At 46.0% G+C, this 23,628-nt stretch overlaps 1 protein-coding gene across 3 annotated transcripts in view; it reads right to left on the reverse strand.

Moving 5' to 3' along the window:
• The window catches only part of Palm2akap2 (PALM2 and AKAP2 fusion), a 409,045-nt gene extending 394,946 nt beyond the window's left edge, over window positions 1–14,099 (reverse strand). For 2 of the 3 annotated variants that reach the window (XM_075967151.1, XM_075967150.1), the window contains exon 1: window positions 13,697–14,099. In XM_075967151.1, coding sequence (XP_075823266.1) covers window positions 13,697–13,701 — 5 coding nt within the window. In that variant the 5' untranslated portion in view covers window positions 13,702–14,099. The remainder of the gene's footprint in view (window positions 1–13,696) is intronic. The other variant, XM_075967149.1, reaches the window with a different exon arrangement.
• Window positions 14,100–23,628: the final 9,529 nt, after the last annotated feature.

A 23,628-nucleotide genomic window follows, 5' to 3' on the forward strand; every position in this document is an offset into this window, starting at 1 on the left:
ACAAAGCAAAACCAAATCCAATTGTGTCAGTAACTCAATGTCTAAGTCTGGAACCACCAAGCATCTTCTGGGCTCCTCCAGAGCGCTTAGGTCACTTCTCCAGCTCTGCCCTTCACAGCACACCCGGCTTGTCTGCTAAGGCTCTGGATGGCTCCACTCCACTGTTGCTGCTGTCCTGGATGGTCATTCCATGGCGCTGGCATTTCTAAAATGCTGGGGTGTCTGCTGCAACTGGGCTGCACTTTCAGCAACCGCCTCTCCTGAGCTCTCCTCATAGTGTCAAGTATCAGCTACTCTCCACGGTCCCTTCCTGCCTCCAAAATCAATACTACCTAGGAGACTGTCACACATTACAAAGTCCAGCTGCCAACATGAAGTACAACGCTGATGGCCTGGAACACAGCTTGTGCCCTGACCTCGAACAATCATCTCAATGCTGCTGGTCTCCTCTTAATCACAGCTGATTCCTGAGGGCCAGCTAATCAGCATCCATTGTCCGAGAAAACCAAGGGTTTCGCTTCTGGCATCTTGGTAATCACACCCCGTTCTTCAGCTCAGCTGAACAGACACCACAGATTCTTCACACAGATGCCCTGGTAAAGTCTCTGCTTCCCTCTGGAGCTTCACAAGCCAGGCCCCCATCTTCTTCATGGTTCTCTCTCAACACTCTTCTCTTCCAAGGTCCTACAGCACAGCCCACTAAGACAACACTCGATGACTTTTCCAGCCCAAAGTTTCAAAGTCCTTCTGCAGTCTTCCCCCAAACAATATAGTCACATCTGTCACAGCAACACTCCATTATCCTGGTACCGACTTCTGTCTTAGTTTGGGGAGGAAAGCATTTATTTGGCTTACACTTTCACATCTTAATTCATCACTGAAGGAAGTCAGGGCAGGAACTCAAGCAGAACAGGGACCTAGAGGCAGGAGCTGATGCAGAGGCCATGAAAGGGAGCTGCTTACTTGCTTGTCCCCTTGGCTTGCCCAGCCTGTTTTCTTTTTTTTTTTAAGAAAAAAATTATATTTAATTATTTCTATTTATTCGAACTTCTGAATAAACTCAAGTGTATGTCAAGAAATACTATTCAACTTTATTTCTAGAGAACATTACCCATCCTAAATACAATGCCTTAAATAACAGACTGGAATAAAAGAGATTTTCTTGGGAAAAATTAAAAGCAAATAATAACAACAAAAATAGAGAAAAGAAAGAAAAACTAGCTGGTCGTGGAGGCACAGACCTGGAATTCCTACATTCGGGCAGCTGTACAGGAAGAGTGTCTGGAGTTTGAGACCAGCCCAGCTGTATAGCAGGTCCCAAGCCATGCAAGGGCAACAGGAAGACTCAAACAAACAAGACCAAACCAAGCAAACAAGTGAACTTCTGTTTCCCGTACATTGTTTCATATGCACCTATGATGTGGGCTGAAGAGGGACCCACCCCACAGCAGACGTGAAAATAAACTCAGAGCGATTAGTCATTGTAACTGTGGTTGGGGACTGGCAAGACGATCACACCAATCAGCTAAATGATTTTGTTGTTGTTTTTGAGACAGGATCTCACTCTGCCGTCCAGCCTGGCCTTGAATTCACGGTGATTTTCCTGCCTCTGTCTCCCCATGCCCTGGCTGTGCTGGCATTACAGGTGTGAGGCACCAATACCCAGGTCAGTTAACAGTCTTCATTAGGCACTGTATGCAAACAGACACTAGGTTCAAGTTCAAACCTGTTATATCTCAGGGTTGTTTCCTGTCAATAGCCAGCCTGTTTTCTTATAGAACCAAGACTACCAGCTCAGAGAAGGCATCACCTACAATGGGCTGGGCCCTCTCCCCCACCAATCACTAATTAAGAAATTACTACAGGCCTGCCTACAGCCCAATCTTGTGAAGGAATATTCTCAATTGAAAGTTCCCTTCTCTCAGATGACTTCAGCTGTGTCAAGATGACAGAAAACGAGACAGCACAGAACTCAGTCTTCTGACCCTTTGCTGTGACCTCCGCTGCCACCTCCTGGTTGCCAGGTAGTGCGAGACCCACAGAAAACTGCTGGGAAGCAGGTTGAGCTCTGCACCTAAAATCAGTGACGAGGCCTGCTCATCAAAGAACTGTCAGTCCCCGTTCCTCCCTAGCTGCTCTGAGGACCTGGACCCCGAAAATCTAATTGGTTACACTAACTCCTCTAATGGGCCAACATCTCTTCCTTTCCCCCTCTGTCCATTCCTTCCTCCTTAGTCTCCCTGACTCCTCCCAAGACCCTCAATTGATTACACACACACACACACACACACACACACCATGCTAAGTTACTGCCTAATTGCTCACAGGCCATAAACGCTTTCTTCTCACCCCCCAGATGCAACAGTTTAGAAAATATGAGTATCCTCCCTTCTCCAAAAAAAGAGGTAGGGGGGCTGGAGAGATGGCTCAGTGGTTAAGAGCACTGGCTGCTCTTCCAGAGGACCTGAGTTCAATTCCCAGCAACCACATGGTGGCTCACAACCATCTGTAATGGGGTCTGGTGCCCTCTTCTGGCCTGCAGACATACACACAGAATATTGTATAATAAATAAATAAATAAATAGATTTAAAAAAAAAAAGAGGTAGGGTTCTATCATACCATTTCACAGCCCAGAAAGGCCTTGGCTAGTGCGTAAAGCAGAGAAGTAAGGGATTACAAATGACAAATGCAGCTGGGCAACAGAGTGCTCACGTGAACAGCCCTGCACTGTCTCTCCACTGGGATCAGCACTATGCCCGGGGACTGGCACCAGCTTGTAAAGTGTATGTTGGGATTATAAGATCTAGAGCCGGATCCCAGACCCACATAAACACAATCTCCTTTTAACATGGTTGCTTGGGGCTCTGCGCTCATTATACTGATAAAGGTGCTGTCTTGGGGATGGAGATCTTATTCTTCTTGCCATTAATTTTTGTTGCTTTGTTTTAGAGAGAAATTTATTACAAATCCTTAGCTGGGACCTAACGAGAAAGAAAGAAACACCACGGTCATTTGAGTTAGACATAGAGGTCGGTCACAGGGCAGGGAGAGGAGCTTCAGGGAAAATTGAAAAACTCCAAAGTACCAGAGAAAGCATTTTTAGGCTCCGGCCAGCATCTGAAAAGAAAGATAAACAAAAAGAAAAAGGAAAAGTTCAGCCTTCTGAGTCAAGAGCCAGACAGAGCCTCCCGGGAACCACGGGGACTGCCATGGCCAATAACTTTAAACACCCTGCACCCCTTCTGCAAAGAAGCGAGCTCTGCATTGCAATAGGAAGACTTTAAAATTGTTTCCAGACCAAGCTCAGAGTGACTCTCTGATATGAAGAGATCACAGAGCTCTGACAGTTTTGATGACTTTCAACCCTTCAGAGGCTTAGGGGCCGGGTGGGGTGGCTCAGTCAGTAAAGTCCTTGTTTTGCGAGCACGAACACTTAAGTTTGATCCCCAGAGTCCAAGGAAAGGATCCAGGCATGGTGGGCTGTGTCTGTGTTAACACTGGGGAATAGATAGGAAGGTCCGTGGCGCTTGCTGGCCAGTCCAGTCTAATGGGCATGCTCTAGGCCAATGAGAGACCCTGTACTGAAGGAAGTGGGCAGCCTTCCAAGGATGACACAGGAAGCTGAGCACTTGCCTCCGTGTGTGTGTTACACACACAGGCACACACATACACACACAAAAAAAGGTCAGAAGCTTTCGATGTGATCTCAAAAAGCAAATTGCACACCTACCAGGTCTTTTGTGTGCCCAGGAAATCCCACCTTTATTTTCCTCTTTGTTTTTAATGATTCCAGTTTGCACCAGCATCTGAAAAACTGAGTTTCTGGCTCCTCAAGAGGGCAGGCATTCTCCACCTCCCATAGTGAGAAGGATTACTGAGGAAGCCTCAGTATAAGAAAGATAGTTGAAAGTTAAGCTCATTCTTCAAATTCTGTTTAATGATGTCTGAAATATTTCTTCAGAACTAGGATTAGTCTGTTGTAGGACAACGCCCAGAGATATTAAGCACAGAGGTTTTATGGTAAATTAGTCTCAGGGGTTAAGCAAGAGCTTGGCACTAAGCATCTCAGCCTCTCAGCATCCCTCGGCTGCCCGGACTCACTTTGGCTCCTGTACCCCGCGACCTTCTGACAGCCTCTCACCACTCGTTCTCTCTCTTCGCAGAACATGTGGTATATCTTATCGTGATCACTTAATCGTTTGTGTTTCTTTCTCCTCGGAATGGGAAGGCAGGGATGGCATTGTCTTTATGTTTGTATCATGGGTACCAGCACAGTGCCTGGCACACAGTAGGTATTTAATGGTGATGGGTTGAAGGAATGATAAACCTAAGCCTTAACACAGATGTAACATCTGGAGGCAAGGGATGCAGAAAACAAAAGAACCACAATGGCCCCGGTTAATGACTTTGCCTACCTGATTCCATAGACGCTATGATAGTTGCTCTCCATTGCCGGCTTAATAGGACTTAAAGTCCCTACAGAAGCACACCTCCTTGTACATCTATGAGGGTGTGTCCAGAAAAGTTTAGCTGAAGATGGGAGATCCACACTAAATACTATCCCATGGGGTGGGGTCCTGTGGTGATCTGAATGAAAATGGCCTCCCACAGACTCATAGGGAGTGGTATTATTGGGGGTGTGGCCTTGTTGGAGAAAGTGTGTCACTGGGGGTAGCCTTTGAGGTTTTGGATGCTCAGGCTAGGCCTAATGTCTCACTGTCTGTTTCTGATGCCTGTGGCTCCAAATGTAGAGCTCCCAGCTATCTCTCCAGAACCATGTCTGCCTGCATGCTGCCCCGTTTCCCACCATGACGATAATGGACTGAACCTCTGAACCTGGAAGCTAGCCCCAATTCAATGTTTCCTTTATATGAGTTGCCGTGGTCATGGCATCGCTTCACAGGAACAGAAACCCTAAGGGACAGTTCCCAAACTGAATGAAAGTGGAAAAGTGGGGAGAGCACCGGCACTCACCCCCTCTCTGCTTCCTGACGGTGAATGGAACGGACCGGCTGCCTCACAACCCTGAAGCCATGCTGCTTCTGCAAGAGTAGTGAGGGCCTTCAAGCCCTGCACTGGAATAAGCACTATCATCCTTAAGCTGCTTCCATCAGGCATTTTATCAGAGCAAAGAGAAAAACAGCCAATACAGGTGCCTACTGAAAGCAACTAAGTGGTAATAAATAGTGACTAAACACCTACCTTTCGTGCACACAAACACCCAGAAAGCCAGGCACGGTTTGTGAGCCAAATCACCTGCTCACTCATTATGAGGTTTTATTTCGCTTTTTTTTTTTTACAAAAAGACATGGCAGAATAATAAGAAATATTCATGAGACAAAATGTCAGCTCTAGTTCCTGCTCTCCCAAACTGGCTGTCTCTGCTTCTGACAGGGACAACTGCTCCGTTTGTAAGTAGTAAGCACAAAGCACTCTGCATGTGTAAACGCTCTGTGCACACTTATTCACCTTCAAAGGAAAAGATCTGCAAGCAAGGAGCAGATGAGGGCATTTCAGAACATAGAATAAGAAATACATAAACCAAATAAATTATTCTCCAAGCATGCAAAACACCTTTTTCTAAATGATGGGTCTTCAAAAAGAAAAAGTGCAGGGGACGAGAGAGAGTTCAGCAATTAAGAGCTTTACTCCACATGGGGACTGGAACTGGGACCCCAGCATTTGTGCAACAAGCCAGGGGTCCCCACAAATGCCTTTAACGTTCGCTCTGTGGAGGGTGGAGATAGCAGGATTGCTGGGACTTGCCGGCTTTTGATCTAGCTTAGAGAAATGCAAGCCCAGGTGCAGAGAGCGTGAGAGAGGGGGATAGCCGATGCTCTCTTCCTGCCTCAGCACCTACGCTCATATATCACACGTGCGCACATCCACACACACGTAAGTAAATACATAATAGATAAATAAATCCTTAAACAAGAATAAAAAAGAAGTGCCAAGTTAGCTAGCAGAGTCAGGAAAAGAACTGAAGAAAACAATAAAACCACACGAGGTCGGGCAGTGGCGGTGCACGCCTTTAATCCTAGCACTCGGGAGGCAGAGGCAAGAGGATCTCTGTGAGTCTGAGGCCAACCTGATCTACATAGCGAGTTCCAGGATAGGCTCCAAAGCTACAGAGAAACCCTGTTTCAATAAGAAGGAAGGAAGGAAGGAAGGAAGGAAGGAAGGAAGGAAGGAAGGAAGGAAGGAAGGAAGGAAGATGAAAACCACTACAAATATGAAAACTACACCAGAATAACAATAAACAAATGGTGCCTTGCAAAGCAAAAGTGTCCGTTATCCATAGACTTTTCAGTGTAACAAAGCCATAGGGATGAATCAGGACGGTGGAATCAGGACTGTCCCCTACAGTAAAGAACTAGTGATGGATGATGGAACAGTGGGTTGTCCCCTATGACAGGAAACAGAGAATGCAGATCTTTGCACACTGAAATGCATGAAGAAACTAGTCAACAAACAGAAAGCATCAAGGATAATGCTGTACAACTACAAGATTAGACCTCAGGAGGCTAAGGGGAAAGGGTCATAAATTTGAAACCAGTTTGGGCAAAACCACAGCTCAGGGCAAGCCTGGGTTATATAATGAGACTCTGACTCCGAAAACCATAATAATGCAAAAATATAATAATATATTTGCATAATAATGCAAAATAAGCAAAAATAATAATGAATTCATAAGTGGAAACCGGATTCTTCAGATCAAAGAAATCACTGTTTTCTAGGGAAAACTAACACAATAGCTTGCGGTGAAAAACACCGCAGAGAAGTCTCAAAGTTCCCAAGGCTTGAAAGTAATTCTGCCAGTAGAAAAAGCTTGCAAGGGTCTGGAAGGATAGGAGACAAGCCATCCACAAAGAAGAAACAATCAGACTAGCCAGCCTCAGTCTTGGCCACAGCGAAGATCTAAGGCTCTGACATAGATCTATGTCAGAATATCAGAGGTTAACACATTTTGAGAGGGAAAGACATGACTCTAATTGTTCTAGACAGGGTCTCAAGTAGCCCAGGTTAGCCTCAAACTCTATGGGTAGCTAAAGAAGGCCTTACTTCTTTCCTGCTTCAACCTCTCCAGTGCTGTGGTTACAGGTACATGGCACCATGCCAAGTTTGCGATTTAACAGTTTCTTGCATGCTAGGCATGGACTCCACCAACTAAGTTCCATCCCCAGCTCTGCAATCCTAAGACTTTATACATATTCAGGGTATTTATGCATTGAAGGAATACATTAGAAAGACTCACTGCCTTCGAGTCTTGCTTGAAAATGAATCCTTCAACTAAATATTAAACTCACAGAAGCAATTCAGGAAAGATCACTGCCCCGGGCAACAGTGCTCTTGGAGAGCGGACGCCACGAATGTCCAGGCCAGCATACAAAGGGTTGGCTGATGTCACTGCAGCAATGTAAGGCTGTGTTGTGGTCTGGTCTTTTCGGAGACTTTGATGAAACTTACAGTAAGCACGTTCATTCACTCACTCCACACTTCCAGAAAGCACTTTCGGATTCATTGCCAAAGCATCCAAGATGTTCACTGTAGCGCTGCATATAATGGGAAGAAATGAGAGCAAAGCACATACATGTCCAATGAAGGAAAACTGGCTAGCCACATTTCCACAGTAAAAACAAACTTGTTAATAAATGCAGATGAAGTGGGTATGGACATTTTGCTGCATCAAGGCATGCACAGAATAGCGTGGACAAAATGCAAGCTATAGAACAACAAGAACAGAATGCAAGCTACCAAGCCACATATAAGGATGTTGTGGGTGGACAGAAGTATTAATCCCCATAAAGCACTTGTTTCTGACTCTGCTGTGGGCATCTAAATTACCTGGGCGGATATCTCCAAACAGTTCATGGTAACAGCCTCTGGGGGATGAGATTTGGAGGAAAGAATAGAAAATGGAGATTGCAGTCCACAAATTCTGAGACATTCTGATTACTTAAAATCATGCATTATCATAAAATTAACTCTAAAAGTATTTACACATTTTTCTTTTGGTGGTGGGGATCAAACCTGGGTTTCTGTGCATACTAAGCACACACACTAGACCACTGAGCTCCCACACATTAGGAAGCATATTAATGCTCATAGTGGCCTGAGTCCGGGACATTCCACATGAGCCAGGATTAGCAAAGCAAATCTTCTGGAAGTACATGGCATCCGCAGTCACATGCAGCCTAACCTATGAACTCCTGGAAGATAGGGCCAAGGATGCTGAGTCATCGTTTACCCCAATTTACCTCTCACAGCACTGGCTCGGAGAAAATATTAAGCAAAAGTTTGTGAAATAAACCAATGCCTGCATAAATGAATGAATGAAGGCATGGATGCTAGTCCTGAACTCGGGGTTCCACGTCCTCACCACACTTAAACCTTACTGGGCCTGGATTTGTTCATTTGCAAACCCTGGCAAATGTGGTGGTGCCCATTTGTGATTACAGAGCTCAAGAGGTGAGAGCAGGAGAATCGTGGCTCCAAGGCCAGTGGGTTCTTGGTCAGCCTTGGCAAGAGTAAGAATGAGCCTCAGTCCACAGCCCCCACCAAGTTCAGCCCTTTAATGATCTCCTCTGAGTGGTCTCAACTTGCAGCAAAGGCCACGCGGAAAGCAGGCCTCTGCCCCGGTGGGTGGGAACATCAGTTGGGCTTTGAGCCCCGGAGTTTGCAGGGATGGCAAGAGCTTGAAGAATTCCCACGTTATGTTTCTTCACGCCTTGCTGAACCCACGCTGTTTTGTAGGCTGCTCCGGAGAAGTGTGAGGCAAAGCTTCACGAGTGTCATCAGATTAGGAGGTGGGCGTGTGTTCTCCCAGCCACATTCAGCTCACACTCACACTGAGAACCACAGCCAAGGCTGCCGTGCTGACATGCACTGTAGCCAAGCCCCGGCTCTGCACAGGCCACACCATCCCTGCCTCTGATCTCCCATAATGGAGCTTCTCAGATCCACATATCCTGAAGAGAGCACTCCAGCAAGGAACATTCTAAACTGAGTGGTTAGCCACCCTCGGATCTTAGTTACTACCAAGTCTTCCCTTACCCAACTTAAGAAGCTCTCATTTGATCAAAGCCAACAATGCTCGTGAATAAATGTGCTTCCTTTTAATTGCGTATACTTTGATTTTGTTTGACAACCTTGGTTCGTCCAAGATTATCAGATTCTGGCCCACAGGCAGCTGTATTTTTAAATTGATTGTCCCCTTCCCTGTGGCGGACGCTTACAGCTCCCAAAGACTTGGCTAGGACAGTTTCTAAGTCACCTGTTTTAAGTACCTTCAGAAGAAAAGAGGGGGAAAAACAGTTGGGGGGTTTTATATAATCTTTAGCCTTGAAGTTTTATCATTGTCTTCAGCGACCCTCTGAAACACTCGTGATGAAATCTGAAGTCCTTGAGGTCCTCATGAAGTATTAACTTCTTTGTGACCTTCCCTGATGTGGTTTAAACCCCTTACCAGCTCATGTGTTTGGACACTTGGTCACCAGGTGGTGGCACTATTTGGGAAGGTTATGGAACCTTTGGGAGGCAGAACCTTGTTGGAAGGATTTATCAATGACGCAGGCTTTGAAGATTTACAGCCTGGCCCACGCTGCTGTTCTTTTAGTTGGAGAATCAAAGTGACAGACTGGCCTCACGCCTTCTCTGCCATGATAGACTTATCCCTACTGAAGCTACATGCCCAAATCAGCCCTTTCTCATGTAAGTCATTTTGGTCAGCATATTTTTAATCACAATAGAAGAGAAACACACACATATATACATTCACACACACTCACACGTTCTCACACATGCATTTACACACTCACATGCTCACACAGACTCACACACAAACATATGCTCACACTTCATACACTCACATACACTCACACTTACATCCACACACTCACACACACACTCACACATGCATTCACACACTCACATGCTCACACAGACTCATATACACACTGACAGACACACATGCCCACACTCTCATACATCCATATACACTCACACTCACAACCACACACTCACACACATGCATTCACACATTCACATGCTCACACAGACTCATATACACACTGACACACATGCTCACACTCTCATGCACTCATATACACTCACACTCACAACCACACACTCACACACACACTCACACACATGCATTCACACATTCACATGCTCACACAGACTCACATACACACTGACAGACACACATGCCCACACTCTCATACATCCATATACACTCACACTCACAACCACACACTCACACACACACTCACACACATGCATTCACACATTCACATGCTCACACAGACTCACATACACACTGACAGACACACATGCCCACACTCTCATACATCCATATACACTCACATCCACACACACTCTCACATGCTCACACACACTAACACGCATGCTCACACTCTCATACACACTCACACACACATTCTCCAGCCTCATCCCTGGACCACCTTCTGCTCCGTCTTTAAAGCTCCAGGCACACCACCTTTCCTTCAGTTCTCCCAGCGTGGCGAGCTCTCCTGCCTCCGGGCCTTGGCACATGCTGCTGTCACAGCTCCAGCTATTTCTTCCCTTCATGTGCTACTCGGCAACCCTAACTCATCCCTCAGATCTCACATTAAGTATCAGCTTCTCAAGGAGGCTTCTCTAACGGGTTGATCCAACGCCCTTACTCTTCCTGTCATTTCCTCTGTGTCCTTTCTTCTCACAGTCTGTATTGCGTCTTGCATCTCATGGTTCCTGGGTTTACTGGGTTAGCATCTCATGGTTCCTGTGCTTACTAAGTTAGCATCGCATGGCTCCTGGGTTTACTGGGTTAGCATCTCATGGTTCCTGTGCTTACTAAGTTGGCATCACATGGTTCCTGGGTTTACTGGGTTAGCATCTCATGGTTCCTGTGCTTACTAAGTTAGCATCGCATGGCTCCTGGGTTTACTGGGTTAGCATCGCATGGCTCTGGTTTTACTGGGTTAGCATCACATGACTCCTGGGTTTACTGGGTTAGTATCGCATGGCTCCTGTGCTTAGTGGGCTAGCATCTGCTCTTATTAGATTTTGAACTCGATGCTATGAGAATCATGACTGTTTCATCAACCACTGCTAATCTCAACAAATACCCATTGATTAAATGGGAAAGCTAATTCAAATTCATTCCTTCTTTTAATTGTTTTTTCACAAATGCAAGTTGGACACAATAAGTGAAGGGAACTAAAACTATATCTCACTCATATTCAAAGCAGCCTGGCTACCTGGGATGAGATGAAGGGGTGAGATTGGATTGGCAGAAGCGCAAGGCTTAACATTTGAGAAATGTTGTTAGGCCCATGGGTGGACAGAAAATGTAGTATTGTGAAGGAAAGAAAAGAGTGGAATACTAATGACCCTAAGGAAGGAAAGAAGTGCGGCAGACAGTTGAAAATTAAGCAGGTTCACAGAGCACTTTCAAATGTCACATGGGGTGAAAAGCCCAAAGTCAAGCTAAGCAGAGTAGAAGAACACGTAGCATACCCAAAAGGAGAGAGAGATGGGGGATGGGGGTTCTGAGGTAGGCACACCTGGTACCAACCACGGCGAAGAACAGGAGGAAACAGTGTGAAGTCCTGAGGCTCTGTGCCACAGTTATGAAGACCAGCTGCTAAGTCTAGGAGAGAGACATTAGTGTGGGGATGAAAATTACTGTGCCTCATCCTCAAAACAAAAGCAGGCTGTCCTCAACCCTGCACTATGAGACAACTAGGTGAGCGTTCAATCCCTGGTCAAGGGCAGTCTCCATAGTGAAGAATATGACCAACAGGGATGAACACTCAGAGGCCCCATAACGGTACTGAGTACCAGGAGCTCGCCCAAGTCCACACTCCCACAATGTCGTCATGGGGGCTGCAGCAGGTTCAGTTGCCCTTAGGACATTGTATTTCTGTGTACATTATCTGTGGGCTGGAGAGCTAACATAGCTAATACCAAACCTACTGACCCAGGATCCACTCCGTGAGAGGAGAGAACCAGCTCTCACAAGCGATCCTCTGACCTCCACGCCCATGTTGAGGCATGTGCACACATGAAATAAGTAAATGAATATTTTAAATTATGAAAACTGTCCCAAAACTGGCTTTCTACCAATCTAATACTCCATAAGCTGTCAACAGAAAAGGCTGGAGACTACAACAATAATACTAAATGACAGACACTGTGTGATACTTAGCAAGCATACTTTGCTCTGGGTCTGTTCTAAAATGCATGTGTATTAACACATATGTATTTATAGATGTATATCAATTGCTTAATTTATACTCAAAGAAAAGAACTACTATTGTTCCATTTTTTAGAAGGGGACAATGAAACCCAGAGAGATTGACATTGTTCAGCAACGTGTCAAAGGCTTCAGTCCCAGACAACCTGACTCTGGAGACCAGCCATTAATGTCCAATTCCTCTATTTGATTTTACAATTTATAAATTTATAAAATTTATAAATTTAGAAGAGAAGCAAATATTATCTCATCTTCTCAGTAACTAAATAATAAGGGATGTCTTTTTCTGATTGTGATTGGGGAAACTGAGGCTCACAGCCATTAAAACACTGGCATGGGAACTCAACAATGCCAGTTGCCAACCCAAGAATAATTTCCTACAACCCCTCACTCTTAATGTGCCACATCATCTCCGCTTCTCCTTTCCACTCTGTGAGGATTAAATTGCATCTGCACAATTGGTTATGCAGAAGGATAAAAGCTGAATCCAGAGTCTTCGGGTTTGGCATGGAGATCCTAGTATCTGGAAGCATGACATTATCTCCAACCTGAAATATGATTTCGTACGACCTCAAAGTCAGCGAGTACCCGTGGGAAGAGAGCAAGAGGGGGAAGATGACCAAGTGAGCAAAGATGTAATTGCTGGCTTTCTTGGAGCGGCAGGCTGACGCCTGTCACGGGGACCTTGCTGCAATATCAGCCTGGGAGAGCGACTGGGAAGGTAGAAAGAAACACGCAGCCCTAGTCTGGGTCCACACCCGGAGACCTCATTGTGTCTTTTTCTGGTTACCGCCTCTCTTGTCTCCTTGCCATCTTTTCCCCACCCCACCTCCCATGAAATGCGGGTGATACCCAAGACGGTCATTGCTGCTAGGACATTTCTGTCTCATTTCTCCGATTACCCCAGGAGCAAATCAATTATTTGGGGTCCTCCGGTGGCTTTTAGTAGCCAGTCTGGCTTATATCTCTCACAACTCAACAGCCCTCCATCACATTCTTATGGAATCACATTTGCTTCGGATCCGCAGTGACACCCCCCTATATGCGTGCACACACACACACACACACACACACACACACACACACACACACACACGCCTCTTAACTGCAGTCTAATAATGCTGACATGGCTAGGTATCGGAAGTAATGGCTATTGCAGCCAACTCCCCACGAAGCGCAAGGTCGGAAGCAAGGACCCAGAGAAGCTTAAAACAGGTCTGGCTTCTTAGCAACATGACACCCCATGTGCCCCCAAAGCAGTGGCACAAATCCCCACAGCTCGGGGGCTGTCGAGCCTCCGCAGCGGCTGCTATAGAAACAGCAAGAGGAACACACTGGACTGAAATTAAACACCCAGACTGGACAGAGATGAGCGGGGATCGGTCACCATAGCAACATGCCCAGGGAGGCACCGAGCTATGCGCGGGGATACTCACTCCATCTCGGGGATCCGGGCGGCCCGGTGCACTGCTGCGGGACTCCAGTCGCTGCTGGCCTCTGCCCGGGGTGCTCTGGCCACTTGCAAGGTGGAGCAGCCCAGCCGTTCCCCGGTCCCCGCCCGCCTCCCTCCTCCCTTGGAGCACTGGCGAAGGGAATACTCTGGCTCTCGCGGCTCCCAGCCTGCGAGTAAAACGGGAAGCAATTGGATAACGTTATTCACCGGGTGCTAGACCGAGCCTCTTCACTTAAGGGGATCCGGAAGGGAGCGCGCCACCAGCCGTGCGCCGGGCGAGGCGGCTACCCCGCGCCCTGGTCCCCTGGGCGCCTGATGCTGCAGGTGCGCTCCCGACTCCCGTGGGACCCACGGCGGAGCCGCCGCGCAGAGCTCCGGGAGAAGCGTGGGAGGGGGCGAGGGGCGGTGGCGCAGGGTGGCACGTCCTAGGGGGCGTAGGGAAACGATGGAGTCCTTTGCAAGGTAGCAGTTGTCGCCGCCTAGAAGTTGCAGGAGGCTTCTGGTCTCTGCAAAACAGCAAGCGTTGCCTTCAGCGGGGCTTGTCTGGGACTGCGAAACGCCATTATGCCAGTGCAGCCCGTGTCTGCGGGAGGTACCAGGAAAACTCCAGCTGCGCTGCCGCAAGTTCATGCGGTGTTTCCACTTGGGCGATCCCACGCCCTGCTCGGTGTCACTCCATATTCTCCGACTTCCTGCCTGCTGGGAAGATATTCTCCAGATATCCCTGGCCTGTTTTTCTTGAAGAGTTACATTGAATATGATTTTCCAAGTCACCTCAGCCCCACCCTGTGGTAATAAGCTCCCCGGAGTCATGAATTCCCTGCTTTGTGCCCACTCAAAGAGTTCTATACGAGCAGGTTCCTCGCCCACTGCAATGAACAGGTGGGACAAGCTTCAGCGTCTCCATGTATTCCCTGATCCATCTATAAGAGGGACTGCGGGGTGCTGCCCAGGCATAGTCATCAGTCTCTGCCATGCTCCAGGCTGAAGGAGAAAGACAGTGCCCAGAAAGAAAAAACATGGCTGAAGATGTTACTATTAAACAAACAAACAAATATATATATAAGGTCAGAGGGATGGCTCAGTGAGTAAAGGTGCTTGCCATGCAAGCCTGGCCACCTGAGTTCGATCAAGGTCCAAGAAAAGTAGTAATTCCATAAAGTCGTCCTCTGGTTTTCCACCGCGCCCATCAGCCCACAGATGCATACACAAAACATGTACACAGGTGCATAATAATTTTTTAATCAGAGCATGCTCTCTGTCTCATAATCTCAGGTTAATCTGTGAGATTTGCAGAACCCTGTGAATAATTCAAAAATCATTGATTTTTTTTTCTTCTGAGTGATTTTCTTGGCAATTTGCGTCTTTTAAAAGGGTTAGCTGTGTGTAGTGGTAGGCACCCCTGTAATCCCAACCCAGACTGGGTAGGCAGGGAAGGAAGATCCGCAAGTTCTCAAAGTTAGCCTGGGCTACAGCATGAGATAAGCCTCAAAAACAAAAAAAAAAAAAACAAAAAACAAAAAAAAAAAAGTTGAGTGACCTGCCTGGCCAGGTGCCAAGGAAAGCCTCTGCCAGACTGGAAAGGTCAGAGGACACAGACAGGCAGTCAGCAGGAGCCAGCATCAAGAGAGGTCTGTGGGTTGCAAAGAGCCCCACCCATCATAAGGACAAGAAAACCAGGGTTGAGTTGTAACTGCAATGAAGGCTCCTGCTTTCCTTCTAGTGAGTGAGTCGGAAAGGCTCAGGAACAGGGACTGTTCGTGGAGCTTCTTTACACGTAGATTCTCTGTCCCCCACAGAAACTCTGCTGTCTGCGGTCTGAAAATTATCAAAGCCTTTTATCACCAGATTGGCTTTCCAGTGCCATCCTGCCTTGACACTTCCCCTCCATTGCTCTCTATATTCACCAGCTGGACCAGCCCACCACTTCCGGTCTCCTCCCAGTCATAGGTTTGGTGCAAGTTTGAGCACAGGTGAGGTTTAAACTGAAAAACTGTTGATTTTCTACTCCAAATGGGTGTGTGTGTATGTGTGTGTTCGCGTGCACACGCCTACATGCTTGTGGAGGCCAGAAGTTGATTCTGCGTATTTCCCTCAGTTACTCTCCACTTAATTTTTTTGAGGCAGGATCTCCCTGACCCTGAAGCTCACTGATTGGTGAGGCTGGCTGGCCAGACAGCTCCAAAAATCAGCTCCTCTGCTTTCCCAACACTGGAGTTGGAAATCAGTGCGGTTCCATCAGCTTTCTTTACATGGCTGCTGGGGACCCAGACGCTAGCTCTCATGCTTGCGTTGAAGTACTTTATCAGCTGAGACATCTCCTCTCACGGTTGTCTTCCACTCTTAAAAATTCAGAGATAAGCAGTTCTGGGCTAACCTCCCAAGTGTTTCCTAAAAGCTAAAAGACCCGGGATCCTTCACTTTTCGCCATTCTATGTGGACTTCCTTCCCGAAATCATCCCATAGTCCCGCTCCGCCTCAGCAGCTCCAGCCTTCATGTCTCCGTTTCAACCCTCGCAGAGGGGAAAGGAGAAAAGAAAGGCCAAGGATGTGTGCCAGCTGCCTCCCAGGAAGGCTCTCACGAGTCTTCCACTCAAACCTCTTTGTCCACAGTTCAGTCACATGGTTTCACAATTAAGTTTTCAGAGAGACTGGGCAAAGCAGACCTCATTCGGCATGGCCAAGAACACGGCCAAAATTAGAGAGTTTGTACTCCCAGGAAAGGGGGAAAATAGATACTGGGAGGCAACCATTAATTATTGGTTATTAATTATTAGCATTCTGGCTTCTGCCTCCCCAGGTCTATGGCCACTGCTCCCTGTAAAATGCCCAATGTCATATCGAATGGAAACATCTCAGTCTTCTTGTATGGTTTATAAAGAGGGTTTTTTTTGACATTTTAATCACTCATTTCTCCTCCTCCTTTTTCTTAAAGTCAGTTTTACTGAATGTAACTCACAGATAGCAAAATTGGTTCTTTTAGGTGTACAGACACATGAGTTTGGATGCATACTCATTTATTTATTCTCGAGGAAACAAGAATGTTAGCATGGACTATGTATTTACTTACTCAATTAAAAACATATTGGCAAGGGCTGGAGAGATGGCTCAGCGGTTAAGAGCATTGCATGCTCTTCCACAGGACCCAAGTTCGATTCCCAGCAACCACATGGTGGCTCACAATCATCTGTAATGAGGTCTGATGTCCTCTTCTGGCCTGCAGGCATATATGCAAACAGAATGTTGTATCCATAATAAATAAATGTTTAATATATATATAGGCAGGGAAAATGGTTCAGAGGTTAAGGTATTCCACACACAACCTGACAATCTGAGATTCACAGATCCCACATAAAGGTAGTAAGAGAGAAGAAACTCCACAAAGTTATCCTCAGACCTTCACACGCATCCGTGACATGCAAGCCCACATACACCATGTCTACATGCACAACAAAAGCAAAATGTTAAAGATATTATCATACCTGTAAATAGAGCAAAGCTACAAAGCAGCAGAATGACCATTCTTTAATAATTACTTAGAAGCTAACAGTTAGCTGGTTGACTAGCAGTTCATAAACTGAGCTTACTAGGGACTGTTTACACACCAAGTTTACATTAAAACTTGGGAAACTCCAGTTCAAAGTCTGTAACTTAACAGCCCTAAACTTAGACGAATACTGGGAAATGCAGACACCACCATCCCAAGTCCCCAAGATAACACAGTTTGGGACGATCACAGGGTTCTTTCTACAATTATTCTTCTTTGAGAATGTCACGTGTCTATGATGCATTTTAATCATACCGACTCCTCACTTACTCTCCAGTTCCTTCCAGATCTCCTCACCACCACCCGCCCCATCATATTCTCTTCCCAACACCATATCCCCTTTCCTTGGTCGCTAATTAGGGCTATCCTTAAGTGTCCAGGTATAGGACCAGCCACTGCAGCACGGACAACCTAACAAGAGCCACTTCCCTAAAGGGAACTGAGCTTCCTTCCCCAGCGACTCTCAACAGTGAAAACGTCTCTTCTAGAGGCTAGACTTCATGAGTCCCTCCCCATCTATGTCCAGTTTCACGGCCTTGATCTTGCCTAGGTTTTGATCACAAAGGACTTTTTTAATGTAACATTTTATCAATGCTTTGAAATCCCCACTCCCTCCTAGCTCCTCTCAGATCCCTCCAGCTGCCCACCCAAGCACAGCTTCCCATCCTTTTTTTTTCCTTTTTAATAATCCAGAGTCCAGTTTGCACTGCCCTTATACTCATAGGTATGGAGCCATTGGCTGGAGCACAACGTTCTTCAGTGACTCATAAAAACTGTGAGAGCCCCCAGCAGTACAGACATTAAGGGCAACATTGAATAAATGGGACCTACTAAAACTGAGAAGCTTCTGTAAAGCAAAGGACACTGTCACTAAGACAAAAAGGCAACCCACTGACTGGGAGAAGATCTTCACCAACCCTGCAACAGACAAAGGTCTGATCTCCAAAATATATAGAGAACTCAAGAAACTAGACTTTAAAATGCTAATTAACCCAATTAAAAAATGGGGCGCTGAACTGAACAGAGAATTCTCAACAGAAGAAGTTCAAATGGCCAAAAGACACTTAAGGTCATGCTCAACCTCCTTAGCAATCAGGGAAATGCAAATCAAAACAACTTTGAGATATCATCTTACACCTGTCAGAATGGCTAAAGTCAAAAACACCAAGGGTAGCCTTTGCTGGAGAGGCTGTGGAGGAAGGGGTACCCTCATCCATTGCTGGTGGGAATGCAATCTTGTGCAACCACTGTGGAAGTCAGTGTTTCGGTTTCTCAGGATATTCGGGATCAACCTACCCCTGGACCCAGCAATACCACTCTTGGGAATATACCCAAGAGATACCCTATCATATGACAAAAGCATTTGTTCAACTATGTTCATAGCAGTATTATTTGTAATAGCCAGAACCTGGAAACAACCTAGATGCCCTTCAATGGAAGAATGGATGAAGAAAGTATGGAATATATACACATTAGAGTACTACGCTGCGGTAAAAAGCAATGACTTCTTGAATTTTGCATGCAAATGGATGGAAATAGAAAACACTATCCTGAGTGAGGTATCCCAGACCCAAAAAGATGAACATGGGATGTACTCACTCATAATTGGTTTCTAGCCATAAATAAGGGTCACAGAGACTACAATTGGTGAACCTAAAGAAGCTAAATAAGAAGGTGAACCCAAGGAAAAACATATAGTTACCCTCTTGGCTATGGGAAGTAGACAAAATTGCCGGGGAGAAAATTGGGATCTTGGGGGTGGGGTGGGATGGGGGTAAGGGGAGATGGGGAGAGAAAAGTGAGAAGGGGAGGAGGGGGGAACTTGGGGAAACAGGAGGATTGGGATAAAGGAAGGTTGGACAGGGGAGCACGGAAGCACAATTCTTAGTTAAGGGAGCCACCTTAGGGTTGGGCAAGAGACTTGACCCTAGAGTGGCTCCCAGGAGCCCATGGTGATGTCCCCAGTTAGTCCCTTGGGCAGCTGAGGATAGGGAACCTGAAATGACCCTATCCTATAGCAATACTGACGAATATCTTGCATATCACCATAGAACCTTCATCTGGTGATGGATGGAGATAGAGACAGAGACCCACTCTGGAGCACTGGACTGAGCTCCCAAGGTCCCAATGAGGAGCAGAAGGAGGGAGAAGATGAGCAAGGAAGTCAGGACCACAAGGGGTGCACCCACCCACTGAGACAATGGGGCTGATCTATTGGGAGCTCACCAAGGCCAACTGGACTGTGACTGAAAAAGCATGGGATAAAACCGGACTCTCTGAACATGGCGAACAATGAGGGCTGATGAGAAGCCAAGGACAATGGCATGGGGTTTTGACCCTACTTCATGTTCTGGCTTTGTGGGAGCCTAGCCAGTTTGGATGTTCACCTTCCTAGACATGGACGGAGGGGGGCGGACCTTGGACTTTCCACAGGGCAGGGAACCCTGACTGCTCTATGGACTGGAGAGGGAGGGTGAGAGGAGTTTGGGGGAGGGGGAGAAGGGTGGGAGGAGGGGGAGGGAAATGGGAGGCTGGGAGGAGGCGGATACTTTTTTTTTCCTTTTCTCAATAAAAAAAAAAAGAAAGTAAAAAAAAAAACTGTGAGAGCTTTTTTTGGCTCAGGGTCAGAGGGGAACATTTTGCTTATATCAGACAGTTCGCTGACACCCAAAGGCTGCCCACTGTCTCAGGATTCCAGACTCTTCCACCTGCCTGGAGGGTGCAACCTGTTTGCCTCTGTGTTGTTTGTTCTTATTGCCTTCTTTAGATGAAAAGACAGAAGTCTGGAGTATTTAAATACCTGGCCACATCCAGTGTTAGCAAGAGTAAAATCCATCACCTGGTCTAATACCTTCAGCCTGGTGGTTTAGGAGAGAAGCCATCTGAGAGAGAATGTGGAGGGAGTTTTCTGAAATTTATTCCATAAGTTTATGAATGAGAAATCGTACATTGAGAACCATATGAACTTCTAAGAGTTGCCTGGAATTTGGGATAGCATTATGGCTTGGGAGGATAAGGAAGTTGAAGGGCCAAGTCCATTGCTCTTAGCAGGGTCTCGGTGTTCAGAATGAGCAAACTATACAAATGACTAGTTGTAGCATTTGGCTGGTTTGGTTCATGATTTCTAGGTTTCTAGGAATAGAAGCATGTAATTAAAGGGGACTGGAGGGGAACGGGAAAAGTGTCACTTCAAACTAGTAGTTCCAAGTGGCACAAAACAACACGGCGACCTCAGCTTGGGGTGGCTGGGCCGAGGAGCACAGTGTCGGGTCTCCATAGTCCCTGAGCACAGCAAGGAGGCAGCGCTCCATACCTGTGCCTTAGGAAGAAGCAGGTTTGGGGGCTTTCCCGCTCTCATTGTTCCTCGTGTTGATATTTTGTTGAGGCCAGCATTTACTCGTTTAGAAATGTGCTCAGTGTGTGTGTATGTGTGTGTGTGACACTCTCATCCTTTGTCCGCGGTATAGCTAAACAAGAAGGAGATGGAAACAGGCTTCCCTGTGCTAAGAAGTGCAGGGTCCCACGCCAGGACACACACAAGCCAAAACAAAGCCACCAGATGGATCACTAGACGATGACAACACACCCAGCCTCCTCGCCTACGCCGCTTTCCTGGAGTCTAGTTGTGCCCTTTCTACAAGGAGTATCACCCATGGGGCTTTCTGCAATGTTTGTGTTTGATCATGTCCTCTGCTTGACCTTTTTAGACATCTATGCCAGCAATGTCCCTGCCAGCTACCTGCAGGAAAGGAACATTTCTCATAGAAGAGATGTTTGTCTGTCTAGAACCGTGCAAGTGGGGTGTGGAATTTTGTTGATCTGCAGGTCTCCGTCCTATTCATATGGTCACTACGAGCTTTTCTATCTGCCTGCAAGCACTAATAAATTCTCGCTGAAGCATATCGACTCAAACACTCGCTGGTATTCTTCCTGACCCTACAGGAAGGTAACCCATATACTGAAACAGGAAGGATGATGTCAAAATGTACATTGCTTCTTTTCTTTCATTAGACATTAAACAAAAAGAATTCATTGAACAAAATTTCATTAAACAAAAAGAATCTCCGTTTTGCATGGTGGTCCTGTTGATCTATGTGGGTTTAGGAGCGGACTGAGGTAAGGCACTTAGAGCATCGAGTCTTGACTCTTGGGTGATTCTTGGATGTAACGACAGTCTATTGACAATAAGAGAGACCCTCGGGGATCAGGGACACAAAAGTCTATGCCTGACCCAGGATCATCCTCCCTGTTAGAGCCTGTTTATTGTTTTCTTCTGCTCAGAGGACTGAAAGGACCTATTTGTTTTTTGTTTATAGCATCCTCTCACCCACCCACAACATGACGTATGTGTTCAGAACAGCCCATGATTATCTGTGTACTGATGGAGCCAGAACATTTATTCCACCACTGCCAAGTCTGACCTACAATGGGGGACAAACAATGAACTCTCAGAGATAGTCCGGTGACACCATGGACTCATTCAGGGAACCTTGCCAAGGACAATGGCTGCCTCTTAACCACCAAAGAGACACCAACTCCATGTCACCCAGGGATTCTACACATTGGCCAAACCGTGAGCCAGGATCACGGCGCTATACACTCACTGGAAGGCTAGTCATCTTGTTCAACAGCCCCCTATCAGCTCCACTATGCAGAATGAGGCTTGGAAGCTATTTTGTTGATTTATGTTATGTTTAATGGGTATGCACTAGTTAGTCTTTTTGTCCACTTGACACAAGTTAAGGTCATCTAAAAATAGAGAATCTCAGCTGAGAAGATGCTTTCCTCAAACAGGCCTGGAAGTAGGTCTATGGGGCGTTTTCTTGATTAATGGTTGATGTGGCACCACTCCTGGGCATGTGGTCCTGAGTGCTTTTTAAAAAACAGGCTGAGCAAGCCATGTGGAGCAAGCCAGTAAGCAGTGTTCCTCATGGCTTCTGCTTCAGGTCCTGCCGCCAGGTTCTTGCCCTGAGTTCCTGCCTTGGCTTCCCCAGTGATGGACTGTAACTTAGAAGCCAAATGAGCCCCTTCCTCCCAAGTTGCTTTTGGTCATTGTGTTTATCACAATAGAAACCCAACTAATGGAGGGGGTTTATGTAAATCATTCCTAACTATTTCTATCTCCTAATACAATATTTAATGACAATGTTAAAAGCAATCCTAGTTGAGATGGGCCTTGTGATATTTTTCTTCTGAAACAGTTTTTTTTTGAGGCAAATCACATAAAAAGCTGAAAATCTTACCTTTTCCTATAGGTTTATCTCCAAGGCAAAGTGTTACTTTTTTTCCTAGGGGAAAAAAAATGAGTAGAATATAATCAATCACCCTCTGGAACATGAGCCAAATGGGGACAAAGATTTATATTTATAACTTTATTCTTTTATATGTCCATATGTGTAAGCACACTGTAGGTGCTTAATAAATGCTTATTAAATACATCTTTAAAAGAGCTCCTCTTGATCAAGACTGTAGGAAGTTGTTCCTTCTTAGATATATCTTTTTTTTTTTTTTTTTGGTTTTTCGAGACAGGGTTTCTCCATAGCTTTTGGTTCCTGTCCTGGAACTAGCTCTTGTAGTCCAGGCTGGCCTCGAACTCACAGAGATCCGCCTGCCTCTACCTCCCGAGTGCTGGGATTAAAGGCATGTGCCACCACCGTTAGATATATCTTTAATCAGATCAAATTCTTTACAGTTGATGGTTGTCATGGCAACATTTCTCTTGGCACAGCAGCTGCCTTATGCCTAGATAGGACTGTTTGTACCTAAAAGATCCAGAATGTCACATACACACACACACACACACACACACACACACACACACACACACACGACAGGTAGGAAAGTCTACAAAACTGTCTTCTTTCTCTTTAATGCTGGAGAAAATTTCAAAAGTCAATCTGTTTATGCTTGAAGTAACACAGCTTTGTCTGATGGCTCATGTTCTGATTTTGCTGTTCTTAGTCAGGAAAAGGAACTGTGGGCATATGTGTTTGGGGCTAAATTCTATAGTTAATAAAAGGTCATAGGATAAAATCACATCCTTCTAGGTAGAGGAGAGTTTCCAGGGAAAATCTCGTCCACATCAGCTTTGAAGTAGAAAATATGGACTGCAAAGAAGGGTTGATATCAGCACTATTTTAAGTACCATGATGTGAGCTGAGACCACCATGATACATAAGACCCCTAAAAAGCTCTGGGTTTAGGGAACAAAAGGTGTACGAATAATTGATATTAAAACACAACGTTGTAAGTGTTGACAGAGATGAAGAGGAAAGGGGAAACAGGAAGTCTGCCAGGAGGAGTTGATAGCTAGGCTGTCTTTAAAGATGAACAGCTTTTAGCCAGAAGCAAAGTGAGTGAGTGTGTGC

Source organism: Microtus pennsylvanicus, chromosome 3, assembly GCF_037038515.1.
Source record: "Microtus pennsylvanicus isolate mMicPen1 chromosome 3, mMicPen1.hap1, whole genome shotgun sequence".
Lineage (NCBI taxonomy): Eukaryota > Metazoa > Chordata > Mammalia > Rodentia > Cricetidae > Microtus > Microtus pennsylvanicus.